At 41.3% G+C, this 20987-nt stretch overlaps 1 protein-coding gene across 1 annotated transcript; it reads right to left on the reverse strand.

The window, feature by feature from the left end:
• Positions 1-4631: 4631 nt before the first annotated feature.
• On the reverse strand, positions 4632-20917 carry LOC137192731 (ras-related protein Rap-2a). Its single transcript, XM_067603639.1, has 2 exons — positions 19505-20917; positions 4632-6430 (listed from the first exon to the last, which is right to left on the reverse strand). Exons 1-2 carry the CDS (start codon positions 19816-19818, stop codon positions 6193-6195), a joined length of 552 nt encoding a protein of 183 aa, XP_067459740.1. The 5' UTR covers positions 19819-20917; the 3' UTR covers positions 4632-6192.
• Positions 20918-20987: the final 70 nt, after the last annotated feature.

Genomic DNA, 20987 nt, shown 5'->3' on the forward strand with positions numbered 1-20987 from the left:
ACAAGAGGAATGATTACAAAAAGAAAAACATGTGTCAGTGTTCATTTGGGCACCTGACTATTGTTTTAGGACAAACTTGAGAAATTGTGAACCCATCCTTTAACCTAGACATGATGGCATACAGTGTGCCGCTCTGCCTCATTGTGATAAAAAAGAGAGCGTTTCCTCTAAATGTGTAATTTGGCCCTTTACATCTTGCCCTATTAATTTCTACAATTCCTCTGGGCTGAACATGTACAAAAGCCTAATTTCCACACATTTCAGCCCATGTCTGGACCACAATGAGACTTTAATGCTCCAGTGATCAATGAGAGGATTAAAGCAATTTAAAGGACCAGTGTGGAGGATTTAGTGGCATCTAGTGGTGAGGTTGCAGATTGCAACCAACTGAATACCCTTTCCCTCCCCCTCCCCTGCCAAGCATGTAGGAGAAGGTGGCTACGAAACTCACGAAAATCACAAACGGCCCTCTTTAGAGCCAGTATTTGGTTTGTCTGTTCTAGGCTACTATAGAAATATGGTGGTGCAAAATGGCAGGCTCCGTAGAAGACGATCCGCTCTCTATGTAGAAATAAAGGCCTCATTCTGGTAATGAAAAACACAATGATTCTCATTTTCAGGTGATTATACACTAATTAAAGAATACTTATGAATATTATATTCCATTTCTGCCAAGTCCGTTCCACTAGATGCCACTAAATTCTACACACTGCACCTTTAAAGGCTCCTTTGGTTGGTCTGTACATTGGAATCTCCTTCATCTTCAAAACTGATGCGCTGGCAGGGTGTTTCTCCATTACTCAGGATGACACCCTCATGAACTGGCATCTCTTGGTGTAAGCGTGCACAGGGCAGACATGGGCTTTTCTTTTTTTTAATTTTTTATCATGGACTGCTGTATCCCATACAGACACCCCAGGGGCTGAGCTGCAGTCTGGGAGCGGTGGTGGTGGTGTGACTCATACAGCACCCCCCTTTCATCTTGACATTTGACATACTGATGTAGAGGATCTCAGCCGGAAACAAACACAGTGTGCTGTGTCACAGCTGCAATGTCTGTGCCTCTGAGCCCCTGGCGTAGAGGGCTGAGAACAGGTAACAATGAGTCAGCGTCTATTTAATTCATACACCTACATTGCGAAACTCAGGGGGTTGTTTTCAAGCTGATTTTATTTTTCTTTCCCTGTCTGTTCCCCACTGAGATCCAGCATCCTCATGATGCTGCCTAGGATTCATTGAAAGTCATTCTTGATTCAACTTTGCAGGGACTTGAGGAAAGGGGAGCTGGAGTCACGAAGACATTTTAAAATAAACTCATAAGCTGCACAACAACTATTAGGCTGACTCATGTAAACCATTCTGTAATTCATTCTCATTAAATTGCTTTCACCAGACAAGGACATTGTACCTCGTTTGACTATATGTTACCAGAAACACTAATGATGCTGCTGAAGAGTGAGTGATGCCAAGGGGAGTCTGGTTCCTAATGAACCCCACTGAGACCTTATCTTCAGGTCCTTCAGCCCTCTGGCCTGTCTCATCAAGGTGGATAAAGCACCTCAGCAAGCTAGACAGCACAAACAGACCACAAAGGGAAAGCAGGCTCTCTCTTTACTAGCTCACATACGGAAGAGCTGCAGCATCAGGTGGCTGAAGGTGGATATCGAGGAGCAGCTGGGACACACTTCCCAAGATCTATTAAATCGTGATTCCCCCAACAGATCTCTTCCACTCTGCATCAGTGATCGAAAAAAATATCTAAAATGAGTTGGGAGGCAAAACGAAGAGGAAGCAGAGCCGAAACATACTTTAGAGGAACTGGTCTTTTTTAAAACCATGTCATCTTCAAATTCAATTTTTGGTTCTTGTCCTCTTTAAATCCATGCCGCCAAGGATTTATTAAAAAATACATTTTATATGTATATACTTTATTTTATTATTGTGCACTAACAGGTTCTCGTATTTCTTGTTCTTGCTCATTTCTTTAATAACAGCCTGTCTCAAATAAAGCTTGATTCTCTCTTCAGGTTAGGTAGAGTATTTACAGTATATGAATACTTAAGTATTTAAATATTCACCATATCACCATCATATTTAAAGAAGAACCTCCATGTAAGTCATGTTGTCTATTTGCACAATCACTATCCTTATCAGTAATTCAGTTATACTAAACATTATGTGCTTTATGATAATTCAGGATGAATCATGATAACTTTGTCACTCTCATGCTCTCTGTGTTTGACAAAGCAATTTCATAGGTAAAGTGTAAAAAGCACTGTCTTAATAATTTTATTCTTTTTTGTATTGAGGCTTCGTGACAGGTCTGTGTGCTGCTCAGCTACAAAACATCAGGCCCATTGAAACTTAAGTCCAAAAGCATGGTTTAGAATTACTGAGGAGGAGGAAAGACACTGGAGACATACCCATACCATACTCAGGTTAAAACAGCAAATATAAAAAGCAAACAAACTGTCTAGTACAATGTCTTAAACCAGACACAGGACAGATAAAGTCTGTAGACGAAACCCTTTTTGTTAGTCCAAAATGCATGAACTGTAAACAACTGAAAATGAACTGTTGACAGAAATTATACTAAAGTCATGTTTCTGTGTCAAAGTTGTCTCATCCCCTTTTCCAAGCTGGCCTCTCCTCCACTAGCCTCTGCCTTACTGTTATAATCTATTTTTTCAGACAATTTCTGTCTTTATCTGTCCTTTTGAAAATATGAACCAGGGTTTTCTGCCACTCTTCTAAGCTAAATGGGTATCCTATGGTACTAAAATGTGAGCAGATTGTCATTTTAGGTGAGATAAAACAACTGTTACTTTGCATCTCCCTTGCACCTCGAGGCAGCTGTAGTCGCTGAATGCTAACAGTTGTTTTATCTTTCACAAGTTTTTGACAGGGTATTGCCCGTTTCCTGAGATCCCGAACAAGAGATCTGAAGCATAGTTGATTAAAACTGTGCAACACAGCAGTTTCTGTGGAGTGAAATCCGAACACAAAGACCTCTCCTGCTTGTGCAACTGAAAAGAAGGAGGACAAACATGCAGAAATGTCAGTGACTGTTTTGCCAGGCTAGAACTAGCCATCTTCAGTGACAAAGGTACTGACATATTCAGACCAGGCTGGTCTGGAAAAAAACACAAAAACACATGCCATTTGATCCCAGTAGTCTTGCTGGAATGATTCACAAGGAGCAGTGACTAAATTTGAACATTTTGCTTGAGTGTGACTTTCCTGCAAAACACCAATGCGCTTTGTGTTGGGAGGAAGACAGTGCTACCTGGCCCAAGAGGTAGCCCTCCTCACTTATCCTCAATGACTGTCCTGCAACTCTTTGTAGCGGCCAAGTGGTATCTCTTCCTGCTCTCCATGACTTGAATGCAGAAGGAGATTGGGACTGTGGACAGGAAGCAACTGCTAGCCAAAACTACTGAAGCTGCAGTAGCTTCTGTAGGTAGGTAACAGCAAAGGTTAGGGTTTGTATTCACTATGATGACTGATGTAGGTTCTGTTGGGGGCCTTATCACATCCTGTCAAGACCAAGTTGAGACACAATTGGGGACTTAAGTGGCCTAAATAGCCTGATAATGACACTAAATTGCTAAATTGACATTTCGTTTCACCTCATTCAGCCTGATGTGCTCATGTTAGCCAATTTCTTGTTGGAGGGTCACTTGGTTTTATTTTTTCCTAACCAATCAGTAGTGAGAGACACATTGGTCTCATCAAAATCCTTTTTAGTTGACATGGAAACTGCAGAAGTGATTTCTAAGTGCAGTTAGTGTTTCACATTTAGTATGTACAAAATATGTAAATTTAAATCTGTAAGTGGACTTACAACTTGTACAGCTGCTTCAATCTCATCTATGTTTGTCGCAGTTTCTCTGTTGGTATTAATCATGGTTGTAGCTAGGTAGATATTCAGCTGTGTAGGAAGATGACATGCCTATTCCTAATCACATCTGCTACATTCTGATTGATCCCATATGAATCACTGAACAAATCTGCAATGTGGGAAGCAATTCGGAGGTCTGACACCAGGCTATAGAGGGGGAAATGGAAAAAATTTGAGTTTAAAATGAAGTAAGTTTCAACAGCTATCACACAGTCAGCTTGGAGAGAGAGCGGAAGAGATTTTGCTGAGATGCAAATGAAGCTGGGAGATCCTCACAGCAGTCTTCTGGGTGGTACAGCTCTGCTCAGAATGATTTCTACCAAACAGGAGGAAGCACACAGCACCCAGCAGTATTGACTACCAGGGGATTCCTCCCAAGCAGATGTATAAGACTGGATGGGGATTAGCCACCTGTACGATATGAGACCAAGGGAGGCACCACAGCATCAAACAGAAGAAGGTCTTCCTTGTGTGCAGCGTCTCAACATTGCTGCTTTTTCAGATGATGGAAGGAAACCAGGTGGTGTCAGAGTGTTTGAGATATATTCTCATCAAACCCTTTTAGAGGGAAAGACTTCTGTGAAATGTGGAAAAAATGTTAACACAGTTATTATGCAGCATTATAAGTAAAAAAAAAAGAAGCAATTAGATTACAAAAGAAATCTACCACATAAAAGCAGCACTCCTTATAGAGCGCCAATCCATTCAATTGGTTTCACTGACACTTCAGTCGAGTGTTGAACGCACTTTTATTGTTTAGGTGTCAAATGTAACAGTGTCACCATTCAGAGAGGGAATAAAGAGTAAATGGTCACATAAAAAAATATAAAATCAACAATGAAAATGGTCACACGGGGAAGAGTCTGGTTCCCGTGGCAACAAAGATGTACAGTTGAGAGACAGTGTCCAGATCCAGACGTGTATGTGTTTGGTTTGCACATTTCCACAGCCTATAGTAATCTCAAACAATGAAAGTCCTTTTTTTTGTTGTTTACTAGCCATGCATACAGTTGACAATTCCACATGTGTTGAGTCAGTGTCTTTGTAGGAGCTGGCACTTTCAATACAAAATATTTACACTACTTTTAGTTATTCTCATTATCATCGCCGTCATTGTTACTATTTGTTACTATGAATTTGAATACTCTGAGCACGAAAAGAATGAGATCAGGATGTTGGAACTCTTGAGCACCCCATTTCATATCAATACCGGAGGAGAAAGAGAGAGAGGAAAAAAAAGTAAAGTATGACAAATGTTGGCATCTTCACTTTAAATGTCACCCATTCCTGCAATAGAGTTTAGGGAGATCGTCTGTAGAGATATTCAAACACTGAAAGATGAACTCTTTGTCCCATCAGGGTGAAGCAGTTAGTTGTATTACTACTCAGCAATCTGCTGTCATAGTCTCCCGGAGAGGAAAACAAAACATCACACGATATGTGAAAGACTCTGCTAGGTTTACTATTATATCTCAAAGTGAGAAAATAGGAAAAGAGATGACTGCACCAATATTTCAAGAAAGACACTGACTTATCCACCATTTTCTCTCCATTTCTTTAAACGACTGGGAAAGAAAAATATATATATACGAAAATGGAGGTGCTTTCAGGTCACCTCTTTGGTTCAGCCCTGTGATGAGTAGAAAAAACCTCCCAACAACTACTGCACAAAATAAGCTCGGAGAAATTTTGTACATAAATCAAATACTCCTCCATGTTTTGAGACAACTGGATCCCAGAAATCTGTTATCAGGTTTGCGTACAGTAGCTACTTGAAACCGAGTAACAAAAAAAAAAAGCATCTTGGTGTTCTGTGTGAAATACAAACAAAACAGAAGAAAATATTTTGTAAGAACTCATTTGCCATGGCAGAACAATCTAAGCAGTAAGGATCCTGATCTGTAACTCTTTGCTGATGATGAGATTTTTTCCCCCCACAACTGAAAAGATAGAAACAAACAAAAGAAAGTAACATAAGGCGAGGGCATGTTCCTTTTTGTCACTTGTCAAATTTCTCTTGCGGCAAATTCCTGGCGTTCTTCATTCAAAATGTACTCATTACTCACATGTCATAATTATTATGTCACTGCTGATTTTTATGCTTCGTAGAGTTAAAATCCATCGCGTTCAACCATGAATTTATCTTCCATTTAACTGCCATGTGCGTGTGTGTGTGTGTGTATGTGTGTGTGTGTGAGATTGTGTCTAAGGGTGTATCTCTGTTGCTGCAAGTCGAAGTAACTTCCTCTAAGTAGACTTTTTGCCTGGCCTGTTGCTGGAGGCCCCGGGGGCTATTGTATATTGCAAGAAGAGCAGCAGGGGTCATCCTTGTCTGGCTGGGCAGCGTAGTCCATCTGCCGAACAATCTCAGCGAACAGTTCGTCTACCATGGTTTTGCTCTTAGCCGAGGTCTCCATGAAAGGGCAGCCCCACTCCTCGGCCAGGGCCTGGCCTTCGCTGGACGACACCTCCCTCTCGCTCTCCAGGTCCACCTTGTTCCCCACCAGAATCACAGGAACCTTCTCGTACCTGAGAACAGACACAGACCCACATCAGGTTGTCAGGGGAAGACATGCACACACACACACACGAATAAGAGATACTTAGCAAAAACGTATGCTAAGGAACTGTGTCGAAGCAATCAGTGAACTTACTGTGCAGCTTAAAAAGAAAGGCAATTACCCGTTCAGGACTTGGTGCAAGCCTAATGCCACCAAGGCTTTAATTGCATCATTAAATAAAAATTTCACTCCTCGCACATGAAAATTCTTTACATGAAGTCATTATTTAATTATCTATAATCCCTAAATTTCATCAGGCCATCCAACAGTCTTTCTTTTGGGGGAAACAATGGACAACCCTGCCTCATTTATTCATTTTCTTGACCTGCTTCTTCCTGTTCAGTGTCACGGTGGGTAACAGCCTGACCAGGCAGTAAGGGGCAAAAGGTGGGGAAGCATCCTGAACTTGGGAAAGCAATATAGACAAAATAAATATTGTAACAATTATCCACCATTATCTCCAAATGTACGGAAGGGTTCAAAATCACATAATAAAAAGTCAAATTTTTGCTATCAAATTGAAGCATTGTTCATTTACATATCAAAAATATATAAACCCAATTTATTTAATTATTATTATTTTATTTAATTTAATAAACCAAAATGATATGGAGCAATGATAAATGATAAGATTTTTCTTCCAGCCCTTCCATTATCCACATAATTTGTCTGTGAGCGACCAATTACACACTAATGAGAATAAATATGAAATCAGGGTTAAAATATTAGACATTTTCTGGCCACAATTATTGTTTTCTGATGGTTTTAGCATTTCAGTATGCACCAAAAAAGAAGAAAAAAAAACAAAACACTATCTTCTTTTTCCCTCTTGTTGTCTTTCCAAGGCATGGCAATTTAATTTATGTAAACTTAAAGTACTAATTTGTCATCTGTATCTCTCCCTCGAGGTTTATGCTGCTCATTTCCTTACAAGTAAACTGTCATCTCCTCTCTCTGTGACTGATTGCTTTAAAGTCAGTGTTTCACTATAAAAATAAACACAGACACGTCTCTCTGGTTCTGTTTTGAGTGTAAAATAGTGATGTGATTGACAGACAAATGCTGACTGTTAACTGGGGCTTCCAGTAATTCCTCGACTTCAGCTTTGAGGCCTCAACTTTCAAATCACGAGTTTGTACTAGTTCTGTCATCACACATCAGAAACAGAAAATGACTTCAAAGACAACACTGTACAAACATATAAAACAGGAAAGCTCTATTTTTGTAAAGAAAAAAAAAAAAACCTTTTGGAATTTGAATGATAAAAAAACTGGTATACTCAGATTTAAATATGCAATAATACAAAAATCTTTATAAAAATACAATCAGCAGTTCATTTGTGGTTTCTCACCACCGTCTGGCTTCACCTTCTATTACAGATAATATTGTCTGAGTCGTCATTATAGCCCGACTGATACAGGATTTTTGAGGTTGATACCAATATTGATATACAATATTTGAGAGGTTAAAAAAAAATCAGAAGGTGAAACACGGCTGATATTAATTTTCTTTACACAACCCATAACATAAATAAATATTATTGATAAGGTTCCCTTAGATTAGTTTTTTTAGCGATAGCAACTGAACAATGTTGCTGAAATAAATTCAGCACTTCTGTGTGGTGGACAAACATATCTTTGGCACTTCTGTTCTTCAATTTCCTGTCTTATTTTTTTGTCTGACATGTACACCGATACCAATAGGAGCTGAGATTGGCAGATACATGGCCTGGCTGATTTATTGGTTGGGCCCTTATCTTATTGTAATTGTACTTTGTTAACATGCAGTTAACAATAGCAGGAATTAAATATTTTTGTAGGCATGAGGACAAAGTATCTGACCAAAAATCAGGTTAAACAGAAATGTTTTAGTAAAAGAATGCAGATGTTTTTCAAGGCAGATCTGTAAAAAAAAACAAAAATGAGACTTAAGGAAAGGTGATTACAAAAGAGAGTTGGAGCTAGGAATGTTAGCAAAGGTTGACAATCTTTCAGTATGTCAGTTGATTTTAAAGAGCTGGGTTGCCCCCCACTACTCTAGTCTACAAAATAAGCCTTCTCAAGATCACCCACTTGGCCAAATTGTTTCAAAAAGCTCAGTTGGGTGCAAAATACAGACTCATTGTGGGTGGGAAGCCAAAATAGAAATAAAAAGATATGTTTTTAAAAATGTACTCTGGTTTACTTTTGTATACACATGGTCTTTAACTGTGGGAGGCAGCCAGAAATATGCAAGCTTTTCACATATTGAATCGAGGCAGGACCTTGTTGCTACGAGGCAAAAACCACCAAACCTCCACGCCGCCCACCCTGCCTTGTGTAAGTATCTTACACGTCTAACGCCTGACCCAGAACAGATCAGAAAATGGGCAGTACAGCCTTGACCTCTGAGGGTAGGAAGTGGCCATAATCCTTTGAGCTCTGAACTCAGTGCCATGTTGCTAGAGCACAATATGTCACTGTGGAAGCGGACTACTTAGCGGACAGCCAGAGGAGATGGTCAGTCATATTAAATAGGCTACTGCACAATAATTATTCAAAGGACCAGGTCTGACGCAGTTTCACCAATAATTGCTACATCGGTTTTGATACTGGGGAACACGGTGGGCCTCTGAGGCATTTTGTACACATCAGAAGAAAAACATCAGAGACAACAGAGAGATAGCAGATCATACGTATTCACATCCTTTGGTAAACAACAGGTTATTACTTTCATCTTTATCTGTATGTGAGGATAGCGAGGAAGCGCTTTCCATCTGTTAGACCCATCGTTTAAATGTCACTATTCACGACAGAGTAGCAACATCTAACCAGTATCATGCACCCGAACACCCATCAACATCATTAGGGTCTTCAAAATGCTGCCCTCGCTCTATGAAATATACATGCTCCTAAATTATTTACAGAAAGAAAATCATGCTCATCCCTGATCGCTATGGTAACAGGTATACAAGGAAATGACTAACGCTGGAGATACAGAGAGGATGCAGAGGTAGCAGCTGTAATACTTTTCCAAGTCAGGCAGTCTGAGCATCTCTGAGAGGCCAGGGGCTGCAGGTTTCAGCGTTAAATAAGCTTAAACTTGCTCAGAATAGGGAGCCGACTTTGATCTACTCATGAATACATTATCCAGAGTGAACTTTAATCTGAGCTATCCTGTTCCCAGGATCGGCTCGCCAGCGGAGAGGAACTACCAGGATTCAAGAGACAATCTCAGAGGTTGGTCGGTCAGTGTGTAACAGAGAGTATGATAGTGCTCTACACGCCCGGAGGGAACTTGTATGAGAAAGTGCAGCTTATGCTTCCGAACTTTAACATCCAGTGCCCAGGTCTCACTTGCTGCAGTCCTAGTGTCAATAAAAACAGCAACGCTGTTAAATTCCCTCTCTACCTTCAACGAAAAAAAACGAACCCTAAACATAGTTGTGGGTGTGCAGATTGAAAGACAAAACCTTTACTTTTATGGCTGCACCAATTTAGGAGAAGCCACAAGGGGTGCAGCATTTACTTGGGGTAATGGTGCCATTTGGGTGTTTCTTTTAGGCTCCAAGCTGTGGCTTTAGCTCAAATCCCCACACTCTAAATCTCTCAAGGAGGCCTGTGGCGGACCAACTATCTTACATATTACCTACCATCACATGCTGTTTCATACCTGCTCTCACTTTCTTGCCCTGAATGTTATTTACTCCGGAAAAAAATAATGGATGGTTAGAATAAGCTGTAATGATAAGTGTAAGGATTCAAGCTCCTAAAACGAGAAATAAAAGCAAATTATCACAATTATCAATGAATAACAGTAATTACTGTCATCATTATCATCACTATCAAATTATCCACTCTGATCTTTGCCGTAACACCTGAACAATACTTAAGACATGACGTGAACAACAGTGAATCTAACTGCGTTTATTGTCAGAGCTTCCTGCATATCAAACCTCAGATATCAAGTGAAAGAAACTACATATAATTATCAGTGTAATAGGAATAGTTATAGAAATTCAAGTCAGTCATAACAAACACATGAGCATGCTGTGTATTTTTCCTCTTAACCATAATAGAGGATTTGGCTTGGTCAGCTGTATGCAAGTTATGTAGCTCTTTTGGGACTCATCATTACAGGAACACAGCACAAAGACATCTGGTACCAAAGAAGAAGGGTCTATATATAGTCATAATAACAGAGGAGGAAACCGGCACTCCCAGGAGGTGTGAGACGGTGGCTGCCACGGATACCGAAGCTCCCTGGGCCTCAGCGTGAAGGGTGTCGGCCGCACTGTGTCTGGCCCCCCCGATAGTGGCTTTTGCAAGGACACGGGGCTTGTCCGTAACACAGACAACATACAGAGTGGTTAACACGGTTTAAGACAAATGAATAACAAAGCCTGATTGTGCTCACGCTATGACACAGGCAGCTCAAACAACATGTCATGCTTTAGCCTTCAGCTTCCGAGCCTGACAGCGCCCCACAATGGAGCACTCGGACTGCAAACACCCATTCCCAGACACACCTTATCTATAATGCATGATGCATCAACTCACATAGGCCTTGCTGACGGACGGTGGAACCCAAGGGCCCAAGAGTCTCAGGATTTGGCTCTGACCATCAACGGTCAAAACGAGGGAGGAAACAGGCTTTTGAGGAGGGTCTTCAATTTAGTCAGTGGAGAGAATTCAGCTGAGTCAGAGTGGCAATAAGCTCATCTCTTTTGGCTCCAACATCAGGGTAAAGACAGATTTAATCAAGAAAAGATTGCTGGATTGTCTTCTGTAACCCCATGACAAGCATAAAAAGATAAAAAGAATGAATGATTAGAAAAAAGACAATATCAGGGATAGTCATACACACTCAAAAAGTCTCTATTGGATTCTCCCAAGGTTGTAAAAACTAATTCTCTTTTCCCATTTCCTTCTAAATCTGATGCTATTCACAGATGATAGAGACGCTGGCCAAGAAATGTCAAACTGTGGAAAATAAATGAGTAGTGAACTTGACAGACTGTAAAGGCTCCTCATCCTTGGATCTGATGTTGTACATCAATGATAAAGCACACTACGAGCTCCCTGGGGGTAATTATTCCGTCTGAGACAGATTCCTCTTCTTACAAGACCGAAGCGCAAAGTGCCACTGAAATGGAAATTTGTTCAGATTGCCTTTCAATAGAATAGTGGTAAGAAAGGAGAGGAATAAGCTTTTAATAGTTCACAGACTCATTCATACGCTTTACAACCACAGAATATAGCCTCAGTGACTCAGACAGCTTCTCCTTTGACGTCTGATGAAATGATTACTCTACATCAATCTCTACATGTTGCTTAAGAAATTACATTAAACTAATATACAGCAATGTTTTAGTTTGTTGTTAATACTTGATAATGGACAACTTACTTCTGCATGTATGGATAAATTTATCGTTTCACTCCTCAGAAGGCGCACGCTCATGCAGTAATTGGCAGCATGTCACGACTGGCTTTGTGTTTGCTTGTTTGTTTGCTTATTTTTATTCACTGAATGCAACGGCCTGAGAGATCAATGCGTGAGAAGTAACAAAAAAACATGGTTTTGACAGCTTTGTTTTTACCGTAGACAGTGTTCCACCTCGTGGAAAGTCTGAATAAGTTGCCCAACCCAACGTACAACCAATACAGCATAGATTTTCTCCTGCAGTGGAGTAACCTTCGGGTCAGCAACCCTCACTCGGATCTAATCTTCCCCAATCTCAACTGTTCTGCAGATCAATCCAGTAGAAAAGGGGAGCCAAGAAGACCGGGAAGCGAGATAAGTGTGGTGGAGGGCAACAAAGACTAAGAAAACAATCTCTCTCCTGTATTCCCCTGCCTTCCATCATTCTATCAAACACGCAGTCTCTCCGAAATAAAAATGACGAGTTGCAAGCCCATGTACGATTTCAGAGACGTGGCTTTCGGACAGATATTTGGACAAAGAAGTGGTCATTGACGAGTTTGGTGTGCCTCGACTGAGATGCAGGTGTGACTGACATGTCGCAAGGTGGAGGGGTTGCCTTTACATGAATCAACGATATTGCAAAAAATGTTCTTGTCAGAGAAAGACTGTGCATAAAGATGTTGAACTGTTGTCTGTGTCTCTGTGCAAGTTTCCTCAAATATTTGTTTTACAGATACATGTACACAGTTGTATACATTCACCCAAGAGCAAACTTGGATAAAGCCTTGGAGTCTATACCATAACCCAAAGACTGCAATCTATATCTCCCGGTGCTCCAAATTTAGTCCTTGCCTAGTCCTTAATCACTGTTGTTTGAAAAAGACTTTTAGAGACTTTCATCAATATGTTACCTGCCTGACGAGACACAACAAGATGGTGGACCTGTGTTACGGTTCTGTCAAAGGAGTGTACAAGCTCTACCCCCGCGCCGCTGGGTCGGGCTAACTACAAAAGTGTCCAGCTCATCCTGTCGTATTGCGCTGCCCTGAGGAGGGGAAAAAACCCTCATCAAATGGACTAAGAACTAGACTGATTATTCTATCCTGAGTCAACACAGCTGTTACGACTGTGCAGACTGTGGTATGTTTAAGGAGTCCTGTTCTGACATTGATAATCTTACTGATTTTGTCAACTGTTACGTTTCCTGCTGTGTGGACAATGTAATCCCTGATAAGATTGTGAAGGTGTACCTAAATAGTAAGCCATGGGTGACAAAATCACTTGACGTCGAAAGAGGTATGCATTTTGGGAGGGCAACCTCTCTGAATGAACAGGTTGAAAAGGGAAGTGAAATTTGAAATAAGGCGTACAAAGCAGTTACAAAGAAAAGACAGAGAGGGAGCTTAGGAACAACAGTTTAGGTTCTGCCTTGGACGGTATGAAAACTATTGTTGGCACAAGGAGCAAAAGGAACTCTAAGGTTGTACTGAAGGGTTTCAGATGTGAAAAACAGCTTGCACAAGAGTTCAGTGAGTTTTACCTGAGGTAAGACACCTCCAATTTCAGGAAAGTCATTCTAGAGCAGAAAACCAACCTATCCGACAGTGGTGGCATCCCTTTTGATGAACGTGCTGTGGTCAATATGTTTAAACACTCCAGAGCTAGGAAAAGCCCCGGGCCTGACAATATAGGCAGACACCTGCTCATATCCTGTGCAGAGCAACTAGGTCCCAACATTTTCCAGTTGTCCCTCAATCAACAGAGTGCCAAAAATTTGGAAACAGTCTACAGATATCCCAGTAGCCAAACACAATCACCCAAAATTAGTAAATGACTTCAGGCCAGTGACCTCCTTAGTCATGAAGTGTTTTGAAAAACTGCTGAAAAAAGAAGCCTTAGAAAAACAGAGAATCTTTTTGACCTGCTACAGTTTGCTTATAGGGCTAAGCCAGGGGTAGAGGATGCCACTGCTAATCCTGCACCTTGAAGGTAGTAAAACACATGCTAGGATTATATTTGTTGATTTTTCATCCGCTTAATTTAATCCCACATTTTATTAGACAAGCTCTTAAAAAAACTTTGACCTTGATTTTAACATGGTGGGCTGGATTCTTGACTTTTCAACTGACAGAACTCAGGGAGTAAGCTGATGAAAATGATCATGGTCCTGTTGTAGATGATTTTGTACACTGGTGTGACAGGCTGTTCCTGCAACTAAATGTGGCAAAGACGAAGGACATGCTAATTGATTTCAGGTGCAAGCCCTCTTTTCCTCAGAGCACTACCATCAAGGGGCAGGTGGTAGAAGTTGTAGAAACCTACAAGTACCTTGGCAGCCTGATTGACAATAAGCTAAATTTTAACTCCAACACAGAGATGCTTTGCAAAAAGGGCCAGCAACAACTGTCCTGCCTTCATGAACCGTCAAGGTTCCATGTTGATAAGACCCTCATGTCCCTTTTTTACAAATCCTGCATTGAGTCTGTATTAACATTTTCTGTAATCTGCTAGTATGGCATCTCAGCATCAAGGCCAAAACCGCTCTTTCCAAAATAGTGAAAGTCAGCAGTAAAATCCTAGGTATCCAGCAAAGTAACCTCACTGACCTGTATAACAGACAGGTAGTGCGGAAGGCTAAATACATCCTATCAGTCAGTGCTTACCCCCTTCACTTTGAGTTTCAGATCCTACCCTCTGGCTCCTGGTTCAGAGTTCCCCCTGTAAAGAGCAACAGATACAAGCACAAACACTATTCATTCCCACCACCATTTCCCTTCTGAACTCAGGCCAGGGGGGTAGATAGTAGTGATGGTGACGGTGGTGATGATGATGATGATGAGGGTTGTGACAATGTTTCACGATGCTGCCGACCTTGGCTAACTATGCCAATTTTGTTTTGTTTATGATGACATTGTCAGCTACGTTGTTCACATAAGGTTGTTGAACTGTATTTACATATCCATGTTGTACTTATATTTGTAAAATGTTGATATCGTAATTGATGACCCAAAATTTAGCACTTTATTCTTGTATGCAAGTGTATGATTGGGAAGGTCAACCTGTGACCACTGTTGTTTTTTCCGAGTCCACAACATTCACTCAAAAAGGCTTGCTATGTTTAGAGGAGGTGGCTCAATTTTGTGCTACTGGATGATGAACCTGGCTTAGCTGAGTATTTATGCTGCTCATTTCACCAAAGTATAACTAACTTGACATAAAATGATGTTAGCTCATCCCATTTCACTCAAAACAGAAGCAGTTTGATTTATTTCCAGAATAACTCCTCATGAAATCGGATAGTAACGTCTAACATTTAGTTTTACCCTGAATTTGATATGGGAGGCTTTATCTGGCAAAATACTCTAATGTGGTAACTCCCAAAACAGCAGAAACAACTTGTTGGTTATTTGAAACTTTTCACTTGTAAAACCATCCACTGTGTAAGGCCTTTAACACCGTTAACCGTTGAGTAATCGTCACTCAACTTAAGCACAGTTCTTTTGCCCAGTTTTCACAACAGACAAAGACACAAATGAAAGAGGATCTTTCTGGGAGAACTGGGAGACATGCTGCTCTTCCATTTATTGATCTTGAGCCTTTCAACCAGTTGGCACGACATGAACAAGTCCTGTTATGGTAACTCTACAGTTTGTACCCCTTGGTACAATGTCGGAGTGAGTGAGTAGACATGCAGCTTGAATTACTAGTATTTACACAAAGAGCTACAGTTAGGGTTCGTCTAAGCCATAACTGTTTTCTAAATTAATCCATAGAAACATGCACCTGAAACACCTGCAACTACAAATCACTGCAGTGCAAACAGCACGGTTTATCATGGTACCCTATTTCACCTCCTTCTTCTTCGCTATCCTGTGAAGCCACCAATCACAATACATCCCTGGTGTATAGTTAACTGCAGCGGAAGTGAGGAGTGATGAGGTCCCCTACGGACATAGCCAGGCCAGGGTATAATCATGTGCACCCGTGGCCTCTGAGCTAAAGCCTGCCTGTGTCACTAACAGCAGGTACTGATAGATGCTGACAGGGTTCAGAGTGAGAGCGACACACAGCAGCGCCTCTGACCTGAGCGAATGCCGATATGGTCATGACGGGTCGCCAACATTTTGGCAGCATGGAGGGACAGGCAGGCAAGAGAAGCAGTGACAACAGTGTAATATACAGGACCAGCATGGCTGCGGCAGTTTTATACAACACAGTCACATTTCCTGAAGACAGAAGTTAATCACAATCGGACACCTATCTTTTGCTTGAGGGTTATAAAGGAAAATTTCACCATTTTTCAACTGTTAACATCACTTTCTTTCATCGGTCTGAGTGGTGAATACAAGGGGTTGTTTGTGATGAACTGTGCTTTTTTGATGTCTCCGATTTTTTCGATTACTCAACCTGTCATGTCTTCCTCTACTACAGTTATTGATTTTAGTGATTTCCCAAAATGCCTTTCAACTTACCCCAGGGGACGTTCCTGAGCCTGTGCATATATCTAATGTTGTGTATCATTCAAAAATGTTCAATAGTGGTGCAAATATGTGAATATGTGTGTGGTGGGATGTTAACTAGTATCTATAGTGTAGAACCTTTTTTTACGTTTAACAAATAAGCCAAAGTTCTTGAATACATACAGTATGTTGACTTACACAAACAACCATACAATGTTGCATTTAAAATACAATATTAAGATTATTATTAAATTATTATTTAAATCAACCAATATCAGATCAAAGAACAAATAAACAAGACAGAGACCAAGACAAAGCATTCAGTGCCAACTTTTGTTAACATTACAGTTGTCAATACATCATTGGTGTTACAGATACAAGTAGGTTGGTATTAGAGCTGCAATGATTAGTCGATTAGCTGTCAACTACTAAATTAATCAGCAACTACTTTGATAATTGATTAATTGTTTAAAGTAATTTTTTTTTAAAGAAATAATGTCAAAATTCCCTGATTCCAGCTTCTCAAATATGAATATTTTCTGGTTTCTTTAGTCTTCTATGACAGTAAACTGAATATCTTTGGGTTGTGGACTGTTGGTCAAAACAAGGCATTTGAGGATGTTATCTTGGGCTTTGTGAAACAGTGATCGAAATGTTTCACCATTTTATAGATCAAACTAATCGATTAATCAAGAAAATAATTGACGGATTAATCGATAATGAAAATAATTGTTAGTTGGTACCCAAACACAATTGGAGACCCCATCCTTACATATGTTAAAATTACAAGTATACATTTAACTTAACTTATAATCACATTTGTGTGTTTATTTATTATCATTTGTACTTTTGGCAGCAAAAGAAGCAATGACGATTAAAAAGAACTACATACAGTACGTAGGTTCCGTATTGATCTCTAAGGGGTGTATTAACAAAGTCGCCAAACAGTATGTGCCCAATCCAGTCAGTTCAATTGATTTTCATGTATGCAAGCATATCAACTGAAAAAGGGAAGCGCATTTGTATCAATGTAATCGTACAATATGAGTTTATCATATACACTACATTTACAACCTCTCAGGAACAAATACAGTTGTTACCTTATATAACTGCTGTCGACAGAAGCTGTGAATAAGATAAAACTGTGTGTGTAGGTTTAGAAAAGGCTGCGTACAAACAGCTTTATCCTCATCTTTAATACTTCCAGTTGGGTAAAGCAAGCCTTCCCTGATCTTAAACATAATCTTTCAATGAAATGTACTTTATTGCAAGTTTAGTAGCTAGTAAAGTTTGCTGATTTGATGCTGAGGTCTCTAAACCGCAAACAAAAAAAAACAGAAATTCTCTGAATCACCAAAGAAAATATAAACGGATTGCATTTAGCGCTTTACAATTTTGCTTCTCATTCACACGTTCACACACACACACACACGCACACACACAAATGAACCCTGTTAAAGGAAAACTGCATACTGAATGTGGGTCACAGCTTAATAACTGAATTTAAAAAACTGTCCGTGACCTGACATTTCCAAAGTAACTCCATTGATTCAAACATAATCTCAACTTTTTTTTTTTTTTAACCGCACATGACATATAGACTTTGGAATTAGCTATTGTGTAGGAGTAGCGTGTGAAGTGTGATGTTTTTGCGACAGAAAATAAATTCTGCTGTGACGTTGGAGAACAACAACAGACTGTGTGTAAAGTGCGAAATCACACAACAGCCAGGCCGCATCTGGTGTGTGAGCACACACACGTATATCTTAACATATAAACACACACATATTAACACACTGAACATACTTCTCCCTGTTCTCAACTCATATGGGGGAACATGTTGGCCTCATTATTTCATCTGGAGCCACAGATTTATGAATGTTTATTAAGTGTGTTTGACAAAAGTCTAAATCCAATTAGGTGACAAATACTAAAAAAAGCACCTGACAAAAATGAAAATGCAAAATCTGTATGAGGACTAAATGTCATTTTCTGGCGATAGAATGTAACAGCAATTGGCTCTGTCCTCATGCTGAGCTGTTATCTAAAGTAATAAGCTACATTAATAAACAACATGAGCTGCAAGCTGCACTGCTTTAAATATGCTTCCTCATTGGACAGCCTCGTCTCTCTGGAGCTCTACATTGACTGTTACACATTCCCTGACACCTACAATGACTGATGAACTCACACAGCCCGATGCGTGCAGCCTGTAACACACAGAGAACAATCACCAATGATTTAACCAGCAGCATCTGTGACACTGTCTGTTAAAGGTTTTATAACATCATGCCATGTCACCAGGTGAATGTACAGTACAGTATGTCTGTGCAGTACATTGGCCTAGAGCTAAGAAAACACCAATAACATGACGGCACCACCAAACAGCCTCAGCTAACCCCTGCCGTGTATCAATCAGCAGGCTCACGCTGGTGACCTCATATCTGGATCATCTCTGTTACGGCGCTCAGACATCAGACAATCTCACACTTTCAGTTGTGCCGCTCCTCCTAAAGAGCTTGTGCAGCTTGTTAATTAAAAACATGGCTTCTCCTCCGCAGGAGCCGGGTATGCTCCCCCCCCCACCCCCCCAACCCCTACAGTATTTTTGAAGCTCTCTGCAGAGGACCTCTGTTGCACTGAGTCCTGGGTATCCCCGGCCGGGTGTTTCACAGAGGTTGCAGCATCCGGCACACAGTGGACATACAGAACAGCAGCTTGGCAGATTTACAGACAGTATCTAACCTGTTATGACTGGATGACAGAGTGGCCTTCACAGAGATGATGGACAGGACGGATCAGCACTGTTTCCCTGTTAGTATCTGCCATCCCTAAGGTGTAACCGCCTACAACAAAAACACTACAAAGTGTGAAGAAACACTGAAGAGATGAAGTGACTCTTAGAGATGCTGGGACTGCAGTGCAAGGGCATTCGCCTATCTTAAGAGTTCAAAGCATTGAGGGTGAGACTGGCACACCAAAATAGAAACAGGCATGTGGTGTTGTTCTGTAGTCTGTCCTGAAGATGCACAGCAGATCTCCATTCAAGCACAGTTCTCAGACCAGGCCTCGGCCCATCGTGAAACTACAGGGCCTCTTAGGCCAGCTCTATGTCTGAGGAACAATTAACATTCATATTGAACAGTTTTGATATTATTTCTGTGCATCATTTCACCAACCTTTTCACTCTTATGATCTGATCCCTCATCGGCTTTATGTCCTGGAAGCTTTGCTGGTTGACAAGGCTGTAGACCAGTATGAATCCTTGGCCGTTTTTGATGTAAAGGTCCCGCATGGAGGCGAACTGCTCGGTACCAGCGGTGTCAAGGATCTCCAGCACCGAGGGTGAGGAGTCCACCTCGATCTCCTTGCGGTAAAAATCCTCTATGGTGGGGTCGTACTTCTCAATGAACGTCCCGGTAACAAACTGCACAGTGAGGGCGGATTTCCCGACCCCACCGCTGCCCAGGACCACCACTTTATACTCGCGCATCGTGGATTAAATCGAGTCGTAAAGGTATCAATCTCCGCGCGTCATTGAAATGAACTCAAAATGTCACATTCACCATTCGTGTCCCATATTGAACGGGTTGTCAATAATACAGTCTTTGCTCGCCGCTGCTCAGCTATGGCAGAGCACAAAGACTCGCTGCCCCAAGATGGATTTCATTGTAGAAATTCCCCCATGCAGGCCAGACACTGACAGCTAGACGAGCATCCGAGGACTGCAAATGTCCAAAAACGTGCAGAGGGAGGAAGAAAATATCGGCCGATGATGTGGAGCGTGCGGGTTTTCATCTGCTTAGCTCACCCTTCTCTATGCATCATAAAAAAACAAACTTGCTCCATCGAGGGAGGGCAGTGGAAAAACGCTGGGCTGGCCCCGAGAATGAATTGCAGGCGCAGTTTTTTTGAAGCCGGACGCCGCCTCAGAAAAACAGCGCAAACTAAAAGTATTTGGACACTTCATTAAAGAACTTGCGCCTCTTTGTTTCTTTTTCACCATCTCTGGCATGTCTCCGCTTCCCCCTCGCTCTCCAGTGCAATCCCCGCCGCCATACTCTCGGGTGGAGACCCAACACAGCCGCTGCGTAACCAGCCGGTCCCCGCTCGGCTGCCGTACCGAGGCAGAAGGCGTGCGGATCCTCCTCCTCCTCCTCCTCCTCCCCCCCCACCACCCCCCCGAAGCTCAGATGGATGTGCGAACAGCCCAATGGCTGCCCGCCGCTCTCTGTGAGCCTCGCTTGCGCTTGAATGGGAGCCGCACGCAGGCAGCCAGTGAAATCCAGCGGTTACATTTCCGTTCATGTGTTAAAATTCCCATCATTCGGTTGCCCCAGTGACATCCAAAGAGAGCTCATCCAATCACAGACGCGGCCGAGGATGTGTATCCAAGAGGAGGAAAATGCGCCGGATGCTGTTGCTATGGTAACGCTGCATTTTGTTGCTGTCCAAAAAATTGAGTGTGCTGTATAAAAAGCTGCTTAACCGTGTAAAGTGGAGAGATATAACAATGTTTATTGATCTCTATCAATGACATATTGCAACCCAGTTGACATGTGGGGAATAATATCTAAACTAGCAAAACTACACTACATGAAACTGAGAATTTATTAAATAAAACGATGAAGCAAAATGAAAACGCCTTCTGTCTGTGCTTTA

This window comes from Thunnus thynnus, chromosome 11 (genome assembly GCF_963924715.1).
Source record: "Thunnus thynnus chromosome 11, fThuThy2.1, whole genome shotgun sequence".
NCBI lineage: Eukaryota > Metazoa > Chordata > Actinopteri > Scombriformes > Scombridae > Thunnus > Thunnus thynnus.